At 47.8% G+C, this 17,758-nt stretch overlaps 1 protein-coding gene across 2 annotated transcripts in view; it reads right to left on the minus strand.

Moving 5' to 3' along the window:
• TTF2 (transcription termination factor 2) overlaps positions 1-17,647 on the minus strand; it is a 32,260-nt gene extending 14,613 nt beyond the window's left edge. The window contains exons 1-7 of one of the 2 annotated variants that reach the window (XM_029578742.1): positions 17,261-17,647; positions 16,743-16,854; positions 15,381-15,467; positions 13,774-13,840; positions 4,841-5,779; positions 3,863-3,974; positions 2,391-2,579 (exon numbers count right to left, since the gene is read on the minus strand). In XM_029578742.1, the coding sequence (XP_029434602.1) occupies positions 2,391-2,579; positions 3,863-3,974; positions 4,841-5,779; positions 13,774-13,840; positions 15,381-15,467; positions 16,743-16,854; positions 17,261-17,288 (1,534 nt within the window). In that variant the 5' untranslated portion in view covers positions 17,289-17,647. The remainder of the gene's footprint in view (positions 1-2,390; positions 2,580-3,862; positions 3,975-4,840; positions 5,780-13,773; positions 13,841-15,380; positions 15,468-16,742; positions 16,855-17,260) is intronic. The other variant, XM_029578743.1, reaches the window with a different exon arrangement.
• Positions 17,648-17,758: the final 111 nt, after the last annotated feature.

A 17,758-nucleotide genomic window follows, 5' to 3' on the forward strand; every position in this document is an offset into this window, starting at 1 on the left:
ACTGCAGGTTTTGCACCATCTGCCATCTGCTGGAGACAGAGAAATACTGAGGAACTGCAGGTGGCACGCTGGGTTATGCAGCAGTATCAGTTTAACCTGTCTCCATCTGCTGGCAGGGATGCAAAACCCAGGAGTCTGGGCTGATGGTAACTAAATGACCTTCTTGGAAGGAGACCAAGGTGTCCAGGAAAGGCATACAATGGCGTGATACAGGATGGGCGGAAGCGTAAGTTGGAATCACACTTGTTAAGCCAATGAAAAAATGTGTAAAATTGGATAAATAGAACCAGTCCATATGAGAAATATATCATTGATGAATCGTAGCCAAATTGGAATAAGAAGCTGAAAAAAAAAAAAAAAAAAAATGAGGAAGGGACTGAAACTGAGATACAAATAAGCAAGCTATGTCTGGGGCCATAGCAGCACCCGTGGCATTTCCTTTAATTTGTTGCTAGAAGGTATTTTAAAAAATAAAATGTTCTGTTAAGTGCGATTGTGGCTAGACGGAGTATGAAATTAGTAGGCACACGAGTAGGGCGAGGACGTAAATGAAGATGGGATTCAATGATGAAGAGAGCTGGTTCCTGAGGAACATTAAGGTACACTGGGCCTCAATATCAAGGGCAGGCAGGCAGAAAGAAAGACTGAGCCGTAAGCGTGATCTGTGGTAAACGCATAATAAAGTGTGCAGAATCCCTCATGTATGAGGTACAGGTCACAAATAGAGAAATTACAAAGGTTCTAGGATGGAGCCAATGCCAGAGACAATCGGGCATCCGAGCGGGTCGGTCAAACTTTTATGAATTTTAGGGAAGCTGTAGAAAGTAAGAGAGGATGGATGATACTCCACAAGGCATCAGGAATGGACCATCAATACCCTCTTGTACGCATGATGAGATGAGAGCTCTTAATTCCTCACTGGGATCCCGAGGTAGGGCTTTGTAAAACTGTGTGTCAGCTAATTACACTGCAGAAGTCCACTGCCAATCTGTTCTATCGAGAATAAAAGCGCTGCCCCCTTTATCAACCAAGGGGTCATCAAAGATTTTAAAGCTCGCCATTCAGAAGCAGATTGTTTACCCTCTCCCTTTCTCAAAATCAGAAATAAGAGGGGGGGGGGGGAAATCAGGATTGATTTTATTTCCAGATATTTGTTTAACTGTTCTTGGTTTAAGCCGTCTCTCCCGCTGCAGCCCTGGCGGAACACAGTCCCGTGTAGGACAGAGTTGCACTTTAAAATCTGTTTTCACTTGGACCGAATTCATTTTCGTGCATTCCACCTCACTTGGATTACATTTACTTTGTTTATACAAGAATAGCTGTTCTCCGTTAACTTATCAGACTGCAAGACTATTTCCCGCAGCACATATTTGTTTGCTTACTGAAATGGTAGAAGACAAGTTATCGCAATTGGAAGTCGGTGGCACCACATTAGGAATGCATAAAAAATAATCTATTTGGCTGTACGAGTCGCGCCTGGGATATGGAGTCCTCACCCTGGCTAGACTTCTCCAGCGAGATAACCTTGCTGGTTTAGGAGTCCTGTCTGCCCAGTTCGATGGCAGGGAAAAAACAGTAAATTACAGGATACAGACAAGCAGCCAGGGGAGCTTCACACACGCCAGCAGCCACTTGCTAGCCTTACATATCATCATTTATTCTTTTTTTTTTTTTTGAGCACCTCCTTCACAATACCTACCACAGCTTGTGGAACGGTTGTGCATCTCTCACTGGAGAAATCTATTTTTAATAGGCTCTTACACCCTGCAGTCACCACTCAGCTCTGAACAAGAACAGGTTAAACCAAAAGGTTCAAACGTGCTGACTCCCGTTATCCGCATCACACTGTCCTTTTGTCAGCTGAAATCAAGGATTTCTGGACTGATCCTGGTATGTACAGGGAATACACTAGTTACCTAGGATTGTGGAGAAATGCATGCCCTTGGGACTGCCAGGAATTACTGATGGGCCCCTGCTGCTGAGTCCAAACGGATGGTATATAAAAGATTGAACTGAAGTTAACAGTGCTGGTTGCTAAGATTACGCAAGCAGAAATTTACTGCAGCTAGAACGCCTGCTTCCGTGCAAACCACGATGTCCCGAATAAAAGAAACCAGCTTGGCAGAGATTCGTCTGCAGACATGAATTCTGAGCGCGGGTAACCAGACTCGATGGAGTAAAATTCTCTTTGGAAGCTACTGGGGCATGAGGATGGTAGTAAGCAGTGTGTTTTGGACTATCTAAATGGGCGACTTCTTTTTGTTTTTACTGGTTTATATAAAAGGTGGCCAGGTTTGACTTGTTCAGCGAGGCCACTCTGAAAGGGAACCCTGTACCTACTGCTGCGATTATACGACCACGCAGGGCAGTGCGGCGGCTTCACATCTTACCTCCGCGGACCTGGGGGGCATGCTGAGTGGATCCCAGAGAGGAAGCAGAGCCCAGGGAGCGGGACTGGAGGGCCAGCGCGTTAATCTGGGGCCCGCTGCTCTGCAAGGAGGGTGCAGTTCTGCTGAACGGGTTCCCGTCATTAGCTGGCTTCTTCTCCTGCACCTCTGCCTCCTCCTGAGGGTTTTCATCTGTAAAGGGCGGGAAAATTAAAAAAAAAAAAAAAAAAAAAAAAAAAAAGGTCCTTTAGAAGAAGCCCTCAGCATCTCTGGTGCCGGCCACCACCGCACAAGCTGTAAGAATCAGACAGAATACTGTCCTCAGTACACAAGCTGCACTTTTCTATGCAAATACTGTATATTTGAGATCTAGAGTGATTATTGGAAGGTGGGAAGAAGTGTTTTTGTTATTAGTGAATTTACTGCCTGGCAGAAGACATTTCTCAATACTGAAACCCTGAAGCTCTCGGTAACGCGCAGAAACTGTGCAAGAAAGGCAACAGATGTGTTGGCTTATTTAAAAATTCTTCGGTTCTGTTCTGCTTAATTCAAAACAAGTTGCTCTACGCAGATTACAAAAGAAAAATACTTTTATGCTAAGCATTTTTCGGTCCTCTCTCACTACCAAAGGAAGCCAGTGCCGTGGCAGGGGAGAATACCCGCCTGGGTATTTCTGGCACCTGAACGTTTCTAAAAATAGGAAGCACCAACAGAAACTGCTTGTGGAGTACAGTGATCGGGAGGGGGTGTAGCTCTTCATGGCGTCGGCCTTATACACCAACGTAACCAGTTTAAAACGTGCCCGCTGCGTGCCAGGGAGCAACACGATCTCTGGCGGAGCAGGCAGTGGAGACCGGCACCAGCTGGAAAACCCCAAGAAGGTATCTGGGCAGGTCCCAAACGTAGGGGGAGCTGCAATAATCAACTGCACTCCACCACCGGCGACTGAACCACTGTGCGAGGGTTGTCTGTTCAATGCACACCAACCAATGACTAAAAAGCAGATCTCAATACTGGTTCCTGGGTGGCCAAGAATCCAGCGTGGCCTCTGAATCTTCAAACTCAGATGAAAAAGGCATGTGCAATGCCCACTGATCTCCCACTGACGTGCTGCTGCAGGGGATGGAGGGGTGGCAGCGGCTCGCCCAGAACACCTCGGGCTACCAACCGCTGCCCTAAACCACGCGCCGAAGGAAAGCGCTGCATGACTTCAGGGAATGGAGGCGCACAGAACCTTGAACGAGGCTGCAGGACCAGAAGGCACCAGCAGAAGGCGGGCCGCACACAATAAAAGGAAACTCACCGTTAACGTTTAGTTCGTTTTCATAGTACCCTGCTGAAAGAGAGACAGCCACTTAAAAAAAAAAAAAAAAAAACACCACACATTTCCGTCACCGTGGCGCAGAGCAAGCTCCTGCCTGGACGCGAAGACCAACGCAATTCAAACCCTCCCGGTTAAAAAACGGACTGCATACCTGGTGTGGCGAGGCTGAGAGAGCTCAGCGCGTCCTCTAATTCCTGCACTTGTTTCAGTAACCTTTGCCCTTTATCGGGCAGTGCCTGCACGTTCACAGTCGCCAACGTGGCCTGGAAAAACAATAGGTCACGTCACATGATTTCCTACAAATAATTACTTGGTGCTGAGTATTATTTCCATATTACAGCCATATTAAAAGTAAGCAGGTACCAGGCTTGCTTGAAATCCACCCCCTTGGAGTGCTATCTGATGCTCTCCTCCCTTTCTATCTAGTGGCAGAGGCCGGCAGAGCTAAGTCTTTAGGAAGAACCTCAGCCGAGAAGATCCCCACTATCACCAAAGAGCAGAACTTGCCCTCCTGGCTGCATCTGCTCCTCCAGAAGGGATAGGGTCCAAGCGAGGGTAACCCTGCTGGGGTGGCCTCTCTCTTCCTGACCTGCACCGCGGGGCACAGGCTACAGGACTGCAGGCTGGTGTCAAAAAATAAAAAACCCTCAGAATTTAAAAGCCTTGCACAGAAACTTAGGGACTCATGAAACCCGTGTATGCAAATTCTGTTTTCCCAGTGACCAGTACAGAATCAATCGCTGTACAGAGGATCTGAGGGAGAAGTAGGGATCACAAAAAGCTGAGTAGTTGGGCAGACTGGAGAGGTCGTATGGTCTTTATCTTTCCATCTTCCTGGGGAGGGGCTTCTGAATCTCCTTTAGGCAGCTATACATACATTTCTGCAGTACTACAAATAACGTACAGTGTGGTTTGCACTAAAGGACCATAAAAGCACTTTTTTTTTTTTTTTTTTTTTTTTTTAAATACGAGGGAAAAACAATAAAAAAATAAAATAAAAGGATTTCTGACCATGCTAGAAGACAAAAGTAAAGCTGGGGCGACCGTCGATCTCAGAGACTGCATGAGGTGGGAAATACAAGGCTCCGAGAGAGTGGTGGTGGTTTCGGAGTTAGAAACGAATGCTGACCTTCTTTTGTTTCAGCTGGGCTGTGAGCTGGTTGTGCAGGGCTGCAGCATCCCCGGGTCCAATCACTTGCGATGCAGGTACAAATTCCGGCAGTGGGGCACCAGCCTTCTGGCTGAGACCCCCGGACATTTTTTCTGGGCCCGCTGCCTCCTGCGGCGCCTTCTGATGGAAGGGCTTCTCTTTTTTCCACGTGCCCTGGCCTCTGGCACCCTCGCGCTCATCTGCTCTCTTGCCCTCCTTCCTTGGGGCTGTCCCAGAGGTCGCTGCTTTGCACGTCTCCAGCCAGATGAGCGGAGGCGCTGTCTCACCTTCGGACTCCTGTTTAGCAGCTAGCCTGGAAGAGTCAGTCTGCTCATGGCCAGCTCTGCCCCTGTTCAGCTTCGGGATCTCCTCTCCATTCTTGGAAGCATGGGCCCCTTTCACTTCAGTCCCCTGGGCTGTGTGGCTTTTGTCCTGCCCATCACCGAGCATTCCCTCTTTCACCGAGGGCCTCTCTCGCGCCTCTAACTTTTGCAACACGTGCTTTGATTTTGCTTTGCTTCTCGAAGCCTCCTCCGTTGGCATCCCATACTTCCTGTGCTGGGCACTCAAAACCTTTCCAGAGTCTCTCTCCTCCCTGGCAATCTCTGCTGGCTTCCCAGCCTCTTTTTCTGGTTTATCTTGGCGAAGGTTTCTCTCTGCTCCAGAAGCCTCTCTCTCCAGCCCCACTGGAAGCCCCTTCTCCCTCCACAGTTCACATGGCGACGTCTCCTCCACCCCCACGTCTGGAGCCTCATCTCTCTCCTTCTCTATGTCCGTCTTTTTCTTTTCGTTATCCAACTTCCAGAGGGAGGGTTTCTGGTCCCCGTTTTCTATTTTAAAGGGATTCCGCTCTGCTTTGGGATACAGTTTTCCCAGGTGATGGCGGGACGGCCCGTTTGCAGGCAGCTCTGTGGCATCCTGCAACATACAAAGAATCAAAGTGGGTGGTTTGGCCTTTGAATTGAGGTGGGGGGGGGGGGATTTACCTAGTTCTTGGCTACCTGATGCTTAGTATTAGGCTTTCAGAATTAACTGGTACCTGCATTCTGTAAAAACTCAAAATCATTGGGAGGTAAAAGATACAGGCAGCGGTGTAGTCCACGGAGTCTCAGAACACAAGATGGCGACAATTCTCTTTGACAAGTTAGGGATATGCAGATTTATTTCCACAGCTCCACCGGAGTACATAGAGAACCCAATATTAACTAAATTCACCTGACTGTTGTAATGTCCCTGCTCTACCAAGCTTCCAATCTACATTGGTTTGCTGGAAATTGTAAGGGGGGGGGGGGTAAAACGTTTTTCAGAAAATCTTATTTTTAATGTTATTGTTTCCACTCTAGTTTTTAGAGAATCTCCAGTTTAAAAAAAACCAAAACAAACAAAAAAAACCAAGACCTTTGGACCAACTGTACTAAGCTTCCCCCACCATTGCTGACACAAAAACGATTAAAAGGAAAATGAGTTCTTACCTGATAATTTTCGTTCCTGTAGTACCACGGATCAGTCCAGACACCTGAGTTTTGCCTCCCCTCCAGCAGATGGAGACAGAGAAGTTTTTCAAACAACCCTGCCCTATATACCAAGGTGCCACCCACAGTCCCTCAGTCTTACATAATGTCAAAGCAGAATGGAACAAAACCAAGCTAAACAACTAACTATTCTCCCATCTATCATAAGGCTCAGTCAAACCCCCAACTGGGAACAGAACCCGCTGAACCAACAAAACAAGCAATAATGTAGTACAAATATCCAGAAAACGATACACGAGCAGACTCTCCGTTACTTTAGTGTACACAGCAGCGGGCGGGGCTCTGGACTGATCCGTGGTACTACAGGAACGAAAATTATCAGGTAAGAACCTAATTTTCCTTTCCCTGTACGTACCCGGATCAGTCCAGACACCGGGGATGTACCAGAGCTGACTTACAGAGGGTGGGAGCCAGAGAGGCCCGCTCGGAGCACTCCTTCTCCAAATACCCCGGAATCCGAAGCTTGAACATCCAATCTGTAATGTCTTGCAAAAGTGTGCAAAGATTTCCAAGTAGCCACCCTGCAAATTTATTTATTTATTTATTTAACAGTTTTATATACCGAATTTCTTGTAACAAGATTACAAATCGAGACTTGGTGACATTCTGCCCAAGAAGCGACCTGCGACCGCATATAACGAGCGTGAAGCCCCACTGGTACCACCTTACCTCGCAGTAAGTTTGCGGCACCGATAGCTTCCTTCAGCCAATGAGCGATCGTAGTTTTTGAGGCCATACTACCTCTTTTCGGACCACTCCACAACACAAAGAAATGGTCTGACACCCGGAAAAGATTCGTAACCTCTAGATATCGTAGCAGGGCCCTGCGCACATCCAGTTTCCTCAAGTGCTTTGCAACAGGATCTGCTCAGGCTACCTCTGAGAATGATGGAAGCTCGATTGACTGATTCAAGTGAAACAACGATACCACCTTCGGGAGAAAGGAGGGAACCATCTGCAAGGACACACCTGAATCAGAAATGCGCAAGAAAGATTCCCTGCACGACAACGCCTGCAATTCAGACGCCTGACGGGCTGAAGAAATAGCTACCAAGAACACCACTTTCAGCATTAGATCCTTCAGCATAGTCCGCTTTATAGGCTCAAAAGGCGGCGCTCACAAAGACGAAAGGATCAAATTGAGGTTCCAGGAAGGACACTTGCGGCGAAGCGGAGGAAGTAAGTGCTTTGCCCCTCGAAGAAAACGAGACACATCTGGATGCAATGTCAACGCTACTCCCTGGATCTTACTTCTAAGACAAACGAGCACCGCAACCTGTACCCGGAGGGAACTACAGGAGAGACCCTTAGAAAGTCCAGCTTGAAGGAAAACTAAAATGTCCGATACTGACGCTCGCATAGGATCCACCACGCGATCCCTACACCAGGTCTCAAAAACTTTCCAGACTCTGACATAAGCTAGGGAAGTAGATGGTTTGCGCGTCTGCAACAACGTGGTCACCACGTTGTTGCAGACGTGAACCTTTATTCTTTAACGGCTGCCTCTCAAAAGCCATGCCGCTAGACAGAAGTGATCCACCTCTTCCAAACAGACGGGGCCTTGATGGAGAAGAACTGCAGACTCCCGAAACCGTAAAGGCTCCGCAGCGATGAGACTGATCAGATCTGCAAACCACAAGCGTCTCGGCCACTCCAGAGCCTCTAGGACTACCTCCGCCGGATGGCGCTCTATACGCTGGATCACTTTGCCTATCAGAGGCCAGGGAGGAAACACGTACAGCAAAATGTACACTGGCCAGGGAAGGACCAGGGCATCGACGCCCACGGCGCCTGTCTCTCTGCGATGACTGTAGAAGTGCGGGACTTGGCATTCTTGAATGTGGCCATCAGATCCATACAAGGCATGCCCCACCTGTCGCAGATGAACTGAAACGCCTCCTCGGACAACTCCCATTCCCCTGGATCGAGATGGTGACGACTGAAGAAGTCTGCCTGCACATTGTCCACGCCGGCAATGTGAGATGCCGCGATGCTTACGAGGTGCTGTTCTGCCCAGTTCATCAACTGCTGCGACTCCAGTGCCACTGGTCGACTCTTGGTTCCCCCCTTGGCGATTGATATAGGCTACCGTGGTCACATTGTCTGACAAGACTCTGACCGACTTCCCCCGAAGGAATGGGAGGAAGGCTTGCAAGGCTAGGGCCACTGCTCTGGTCTAATCAGTTGATCGACCACTGGGCTTCCTTCCTGGACCACTGCTCCTGCACTGACTTCTCCAGACAAACCGCTCCCCAGCCGCAGGGACTAGCATCCGTGGTGACGATTGTCCATTCGGGTATTACCAGGGGAACTCCGCTCTCCAGATGTGCAGAGACGAGCCACTAGTTGAGATGGACTCTCGCGGAGTCCATAAGTGGGAGCGGTAAGTGAAACTGTTCCGAAACAGGATTCCAGCGGGACAGCAATGCTGATTGTAAGGGACACACATGGGCAAAGGCCCAGGGTACCAACTCCAGAGTGGACGTCATGGATCCTAATACCTTCAAGTAATCTGTCATCCTGGGCATCCGCATGGGCAATAAGTCCCTCTCCTGTCCCTGCAGCTTGACTACGTATTCTGAAGTGAGGAACACTCACCCCTGCTCCATGTCGAACAAGGCTCCCAGGAACTCCAAAGATTACGAAGGGGTCAGACGACTCTTAGCAAGGTTGACCACCCAGCCAAGCAACCGCAAGAGCTGTAGCACCCTGTGGACAGCAGTCTGACACAAAGCCTCGGACTTCGCCCGAATCAGCCAATCATCCAAGTAGGGATGCACTAACAAGTCTTCCCTCCAGAGTTGCGCTGCAACCACCACCACTACCTTGGTGAACATTCGGGGAGCGATGGCGAGCCCGGAACCGATAGTGATTTCCCAGAATGCAGAACCCGAGGAACTTCTGGTGTGATGATCGGATGCCAATATGGAGATAGGCTTCCATGAGATCCAGAGAAGCCAGAAACTCTCCTTGTCGTACCGAGGCGATAACTGACCGAAGCATTTCCATTCGGAACTGCAGTACCCGAAGGCATCTGTTGACTCTTTTGAGATCTAAGATTGGTCGGAAAGTGCCTTCTTTCTTTGGGACCACGAAGTAAATGGAATAGCGGCCCTTCCGCAGTCAGCACCGGCCTTATGGCTCCCAAATCCAGGAGGCGCTGCAGTGTGCCTTGCACAGCCTCTCGCTTTTCTCAGTATGCACATAGAGAGATCAGGAACGTGTCGCGAGGACGCCGTACAAAATCTAAAGCGTAACCTTGACTTATCACGGTAAGGACCCACTGGTCCAACGTCAGCTTGGCCCATTCCTCAAAGAAGATTGATAGTCTGGCCCCCACGACTGTCACCGAGGAATGGACCGGCAGTATCTCATTGCAAGGATTTAGTCCCTGCAGCTGCCTGGGGGTTACCAGGCCTGCCGAACCTTCTGCCTCGAAAGGACTGAGACCACAACTGTTGTCTGCCTGCCCCTGGGCGAAAGGGTGACCCAGATGACCGCGCCGGCCGAGGCCTCCTACTACCCCCTAAACAGAGATCGAGCCATAAAAGATCCTCTTGATCTGGGTCTGTCCTCTGGCAGCTTATGAACCTTGTTCTCCCCCAGAGATTGTATCATGTCCTCCAACTTCTTACCAAACAACAATTTGCCTTTAAAAGGAAGCGAGCCGAGATGGGCCTTGGATGAGACATCTGCAGCCCAATTTTGCAGCTGCGAGAGACCATGGATCGAGCCGATGTGCACAGCAGATTGTAGATAGCATCGGCGCTGTATGTGATGACCGCTTCTAGTCTGTTCGCCTGGAGAGCCTCCCCTTTCGACAAGCCGGCATTGGCCTGGAGCTGCTGGACCCAGTGAAGACCTACACGCAGTGCAAAATTACTGCACATCACCGTAAGGACTCTTCAAACGGTTTCTTGAGCTGTAGCTCCAACTTTCTGTACTGTAAGTCCTTGAGGGCCGTCGTCCCCGTGACTGGGATAGTGGACTTCTTTGTAATGGCCGACACCGCCGCAGCCACCTTAAGGACCCCTAGCAGATACAGGGGGTCCTCCAGGAGAGGATATAGCTTGTCCATAGCTTTACTTACCTTCAGTCCCAAATCCGGGGTGTCCCATTCTCTGAACAGGAGATCCGTCGCCGAGAAATGGAAAGGGAAGGAAACCGTAGGACCCCTAAGGCCCAGCAAGACCGGATTCACAGCTCCCAGCCGGGACTGCACCGGTAGAGTTGCCAAGCCCAGCTCCTCAAGGATGGCCGGACTAAGCGGAGTCAACTCCTCCTTCTTAAAGAGACACACCACCTTCGGATCGTCACCTTCCATCACTTGAGATCCTCTGCTTGAGTCTTGCTGTGGATCTGCGTTACCCTAGGACCCTCCCCCCCCGGGGGCTTGGACTGCAGATCCGGATCGTCTTGAGATGTGCAGTCTTTGTCCGTCCCTGCTGGCATGGACAGTAAAAGGTCTCTTACCCTTAAAGGGGTCGGATCCCCCCAGGGACATATCATGCTTCCGTGCCCTCCGGGCCTGCGGCTGTAACAAAAGTTTCTCAGCTGCCTGCTTTCTCCCTGTCTTTTTTGCTTTAAAGGCCTTGTGCATGAGCAATACAAATTCTGAGGAGAAAGAGGAGTCCAAAGAGGAATCAGCAGCCCGCTCAGGGCTATCCTCATGTACAGGAGAGGCTGCACCTGCGGGGGGGCGCGCGCCCCCCCCCGGCCGGAATTTGCTGCGAGGAGAGCGAGGGGGTTAAAATCCCCTCTCCCATCGCTGCCCACGTGGCTGCCTGAAATGAGCCCAAAATGGCCTCCGTTCCCGCACTCGGCAGGATCGGGTTCGCCGACATCGTGCAACTTGTCACCACTTGCGCAGTCGACTCCGACCTTCCCGATGCAAAATGGAGGGTCCCTCGCCGCCCTGCAAGCAATCGGAGCAGAGGCCTACGCGCGGGCATGAGGAGCTCCGAGGCATCCTAAGAACTGACCACAATCTAAACAACCAAAACAGTGAAAGCCCGCAAAAAACGGCAGCGCAACCCAGCGGGAAACCCAGGAAAAGTATCGGAGAGTCGGCGCGCTCAAAATCAAACCTTTTTTTTTTTTTTTTTTTTTTTTTTTTAAATACAAGTAAAAACCAGACACTTGCCCAATCGCTGTCCCTGGTTCTGGAACAGGTCCTGCTCCTGTGGGGGTGAGTGAGCTGGGCTCCCCGGTATCACCCTGACGCTGCTGACAATCAAGTGCAGGGTCCTCGACCCTTAGTAGCAGCAGTCTCAACTAGGAGGGATGGTCCCCTCAGGACCTAGCAACCCTCTGGGAGACAGACAGAACCACCGACGGTGAGGGACTAGCTTTGTCTTTTTTTTTTTTTAAACCAATTAAAAAATTAAAGGAACAGAATCCCCCTAATTGTCAACTTAAACCCTGACTACAATCCTGACTCTACAACTGTTTGTAATCAGAAGAAACTGTGGGTTTTGCACCTCCGCAATCTGCTGGAGACAGAGAAAGACTGAGGGACTGTGGGTGGCACCTTGGTATATATGGCAGGGTTGTTTTGAAAAAAAAAATTCTCTGTCTCCATCTGCTGGAGGGGAGGCAAATCCCAGGTGTCCGGACTGATCCAGGTACGTACAGGGAAACCCTTTTAATACATCATATCCACAGCTAGCCGTATCCAGGGAGGATGGTGCAGAAGCCACCCTGTGTATATCTATATCTCTATTTTAAGTTGGCCAGAGGAGTTTGTGATTTGGGGGGGGGGGGGAAAGAGGGGGATGGGACACACATTCAGATACTGGATTCTTAATGAAGGATCATTTCGGAATTTGGGAAGAACGGGTTATTTTAAATTGCAGATGTTGAACAGTCTTAAACCATATCTTGAGTGGGGATTTTAGATTAGTCCTACAAATGTTTATTTTAAATAGTATTGATCATTCATTATTCGTGGGCCTTCTCTGTACCTCCTCTATCGCAATTATATCTTTTTTGAGATGCCGCGACCAGAATTGTACACAGTATTCAAGGTGCGGTCTCACCATGGAGCGATACAGAGGCATTATGACATTTTCCGTTTTATTCACCATTCCCTTTCTAATAATTCCCAACATTCTGTTTGCTTTTTTGACTGCCGCAGCACACTGCACCGACGATTTCAATGTGTTATCCACTATGACACCTAGATCTCTTTCTTGGGTTGTAGCACCTAATGTGGAACCCAATATTGTGTAATTATAGCATAGGTTATTTTTCCCTATATGCATCACTTTGCACTTATCCACATTAAATTTCATCTGCCATTTGGATGCCCAATTTTCCAGTCTCACAAGGTCCTCCTGCAATCACAATCTGCTTGTGACTTAACTACTCTGAACAATTTTGTGTCATCTGCAAATTTGATTATCTCACTCGTCGTATTTCTTTCCAGATCATTTATAAATATTGAAAAGTAAGGGTCCCAATACAGATCCCTGAGGCACTCCACTGTCCACTCCCTTCCACTGAGAAAATTGCCCATTTAATCCTACTCTGTGTTTCCTGTCTTTTAGCCAGTTTGCAATCCACGAAAGGACATCGCCACTTATCTCATGACTTTTTACTTTTCCTAGAAGCCTCTCATGAGGAACTTTGTCAAACGCCTTCTGAAAATCCAAGTATACTACATCTACAGGTTCACCTTTATCCACGTGTTTATTAACTCCTTCAAAAAAGTGAAGCAGATTTGTGAGGCAAGACTTGCCCTAGGTAAAGCCATGCTGACTTTGTTCCATTAAACCACGTCTTTCTATATGTTATGTATGTAATATGTACAAACAAAGAATGGAGATCAAGTTCTGCACTTTTGGAACCAACAATATATAGAAACAGTGCAGAATAAAGTAAGAGTCCGCACAATAGTTTTGATATTCTCTTATAAAAGAGTTACTTAGTACGGCAACTCCGCTATTTCTGAAATACACATCATAGTGTTACAGCAGGTCCCCCCGACACGGATCCCGTGTTTCGCCGCAAGGCTGTGTCGGGAGGGACAGAAAAGATTATCAAATCTGTGTCAATTTCAACTCTGCACTCCCCGATCATCTCGAGTTGAAATTGACACAGATTTGATAATCTTTTCTGTCCCTCCCGACACAGCCTTGCGGCGAAACACGGGATCCGTGTCGGGGGGACCTGCTGTAACACTATGACGTGTATTTCAGAAATAGCGGAGTTGCCGTACTAAGTAACTCTTTTATAAGAGAATATCAAAACTATTGTGCGGACTCTTACTTTATTCTGCACTGTTTCTAAATATTGCTGTAATAATATGCACACCATTTAAATTTTTTGATAAATGGAAAATATAATAAATAAATATATATCATGGGACCCAAACCCTACCTGCCAAGGAATGTTTCCACACCACTTCTTCCCATCAGCCTTACACTTAACACATCTGTAAAAGAGCCTGCCAGAGGGAAAAGGAAAAAAAGACTGGGAATTGCAAAACAAATCTATGCCATGTTATGCTCTTATGTTATGAGCTATGCATTGAGAAAAACACTGGAGGCAATTTTCAAAACAATATATCCAGGTTAAAAAAAAAAAAGTTTTAACCATATAAATTATCTGAAAAGGCACCCCCCTCCCTCAATAAAAGCCTGACCATTCCTCCTCAACACATGGAGCCTTTTAATTGCTTTGACAGTTGATGTTCTCCAAGGCACGTCTAGGTTGGGTAAGTGGAATAACTATCAGGCCGATACAGTAAAGCGCGGCCGCAGTTACCCCGTTTCTAACCCGCTGTGTACTCACAATTTCGCCTCGTAAGTCTAACCCGCGATTCACTATCTGTTTTTACCAATCCTTACCGCTTCTTTAACCCGACGCGTATCCCTTTCCGCCCGCGGCATGTATATGTATGTAAACGATCCGATTAGCTATTCCCTCCCATACAGTAAAGTGCAACCCGACTATCGCCTTTTTAGCCTATCTTGCCGCGTCTTTAACCTACTAACTTACCGCCTACCCTGACCCTTGCATTAGTGTGGTTCACTGGTTGCTCAGCATATTCAATTTAAAGCTTTAACCTTGGTATTTAAGGCTCAGCATGATCCCATACATTCCATTGCACTGTCTGTATTCACAAGAATGTAATTATCTGATTCTACCACCAAAAGCCGCCCAGTCCCAAACCAATCCAGTCCATAGAAAAAAAATGCTTCTCACACTTAGCCACCCAGTCCCAAACCAAACCAACCCAAGCAGAGAGAGAGAGACGAAATTTCACAGTCCCAAACTTTCTCCCAGCCCCCACTCACCTGCCCTGGCCGCGGCCACGCAAGCCCCCAGCAGCAGCAGTAGAAGGGCAGCGAGAGAGAGCGGCTTCAGCAGCCCCGCCGGCGAAGATGAATACGTGCACCCCTGTAGGTCCAATGTGGGTGCTCAAGGCAGCGAAGGCACATGCGCATACGCCGTGACCTCCGACGTCCAGCCAGTCATGGCGTGCGCCCCTTACTGTATTTTACCGTTCCCACAAAGCAAGCTTTTTATATGGTACATGAAAAGAGCATTAACTCGATTACACCTGTGGAGTAGTCCTGGGTCACGAAACTACCATTTATCACTCTTGTTCTCTCTGGACCCAGGCAAGCAATCCAATTCCCAGTCAGTTACAAAGAGGTCCATACTCAAAAGCCAGTTAGATGGATAAGGTAATAGTTATCCATCTAAATGGCTTACCCGGATAGAATGGAGCCGAATAAGACAGGTTTATTCTGGAGAGGAGTGGAGTTAGCCGCATAAATTAGCCAGTTACCTTCTGCGGCTAATCCTACTCGGGCTGTAGGGCTGTCCTAAAGTTAGCCAATTATACATAACCGGCTAACTTTAAGATAGCTGGGTATGTGTAAATGATTAACTAGCACAGCGGCTGAATATAACCCTCAAAGTGTTTTGAACTAGACAGAAAAGCCAACTTTCTTTTTCCCCTGTTTTGATAAATCTACCTGTATTTTTCTCCATCTTCTTGCTTGACCAAGGCCTGTAGCTCCACCAGAAATTCTTCATGTAGCAAGCAATGGGAAGCAGGAATACTAAACAATAAAATATATAATACAGATGTAGTGGAAATATTTGCGACTTCTACCAACTGTACAACCAAAAGCAGGATCAAAAAGAAGTCAAATCTCAAATTCAAATTCTGAAACAATTTTTAAATCAAAAGTGCTTGCAAAGTTAAAACCAATACAAAGAATGAAAAAACTCTGCATACAGTTCATAACACTCAAGGTACTACGGAAGGCACCATGGAACTAAAAAACTTCCCCACTCCAGTGACTGCCTCGGGTCTAACACTACCAGCCCCAAAACTAGTTGGGGGGGCTGACAGTGACTTTGTTATGGCCTAACCTGGGTCCTCCAGGTGGGAGAAGCAGGTAGTGTAAACAAGGTTAATACTCTAATTCCAGGCATTAAGGTTATTTTTATAAACAATACCCCTTTGCTGAGGTGTTATTCGGCATTTTCATGTTGTGTTCATGGATTTGTTGCATCAAAAACTGGGCAGCCAGCAACAGATTCTAATAGCAAACAATACAGTAGCCCTAAGACTTACATAAAAAAACAAAAGTAGGGATTGACAAACCAGGATACATTTTTAAAAATGTATCCAGTCCCAGGAACTAAAAGCTCATTAGTTTTCCTTGTTTGAGTTGTTTACAGCATATTTAGTTACCTTAAAAAGAAAAGGAGTTTTCAGAGAGACAATTTCAAAACACAGAACATTACATACCAAGTAACCAAACTGGCTTCATGCACATAAAACCCAGATAACAGGAAAAGTTTGTTATAGGGCAAGTCACTGAGTATCTTGAACAGGAGTGTGGAGTGGTAAGTAACACTGGGGCCCTATGGTAGACTGCATGAAGAGCAACTATCTATGTTACATAAAAGTTACCTATTTAGTTACTTCTGTTTTATGAGGAACCCCCCAAGCTGCAGTACAAAAAAAAACCACAAAAACAAAAAGGGCAGACTGGCTGATGTAGCACTTTCCTCCCTAACAAGAAATGGCCACTGCCTTTATGCAGAGTGAATGGGTGAAGAGAGAGCATGGCATCTGATACACAGCTGATAAGAATCCTTCCCATAGACAGCCAATGTAAGGAGCTGGTGCCATCAGGGAACAAAAGAACAAATCTGCAGCATGATGAGCACAGCAGCTACATGACATTTCAAGAGCTTAAATTTTGAAGCAACGAGTCTGGAGAACCATGAAATAAAATGCATACAACTTTAGCAAAGGCTTAACTATTAGAAGCAAAACTATCTGCATTATCCTTTCGTTTGTAGCAACAGTCTTGACATACTCAGCAGTCTGTAGATAGCCACAAGGTGTTTTATGGCGGGTTCCGCAGATGTAGAAACTCTTCCCTTTATTTGGTCCATCTCGCGTCCCAGTTTTTAGAAAGCAAGGAGTCTCTAGAAAGGAACATAAGAACATAAGTTGCCTTACTGGGTCTGATCGAGAATCCATCAAGCCCAGCATCCAGTTTCCAACAGTGGCCAATCCAGGTTATAAATACCTGGAGTGGAGACAGACGGGCATTAGGAACAGCAACGTTCATAAAGGCGGCCTTTATGATTATGCTCATGATTATTTTGTCCAGGTTCAATGTTTACAAATACCTTCGATTCCTGAATGTAATCCGCTTTGAAGTGCCTGAAAAGGTGGAATATAAATCAAACAACTATCCGCCGCCAGGTGGCAGCAGGCTCTCCTCATACACAGCAGAAACGACTTATTCCGCTCTAACGCCAGAACTGCGATCTAGAAAGCAGCGCTGCCATCCGTGCGTGGGGAAAGGGGGCAAGGATTGCCACTCACCGTGCTCCCGACAGAGAACCACTTGCATGACCGGAAGAAGCGAGGTTGGCTGTCCAAGATAGAGTTGGGGGGGGGAGCAAAAAGCCTTCCTCGTTGTCTCTCCCGGGAGAATCCCTGCCCCCGCAAAACCCTGACAGGCGCTCGCTTCCGGAATCCCGGAGGGAGCTCACCAGCAAACCCCCGGCAGAGAGTCAAGCGCACGCTCCACCCACTCCGCTGGAACTTCGGCACTGCCACCAGCGCGTTCCTAGCAGCGGCCAATCAGAAGAAAGGAAGGCGCACCCGCTCAAACTTTCCGTATTGGATAGAATGAACGGAGCCGTGTACGAACTGAGTGGTCGCCGGTGACCAATCGCTGTTGGGTGCCGGGTGTGACGCAATGACGGCCGGAGGCGAGTGATGGTCACGAGATTGGGCTTCTTTTCCTAGTCATTCGCGGTTTTTTTTTCGATTCGCTGGTTGCTTTTAATTGGGCTATTTTTTCTGCCAGTCGCGTTT

The sequence above is a fragment of the Rhinatrema bivittatum genome, chromosome 15 (assembly GCF_901001135.1).
Source record: "Rhinatrema bivittatum chromosome 15, aRhiBiv1.1, whole genome shotgun sequence".
NCBI classification, from domain to species: Eukaryota; Metazoa; Chordata; class Amphibia; order Gymnophiona; family Rhinatrematidae; genus Rhinatrema; species Rhinatrema bivittatum.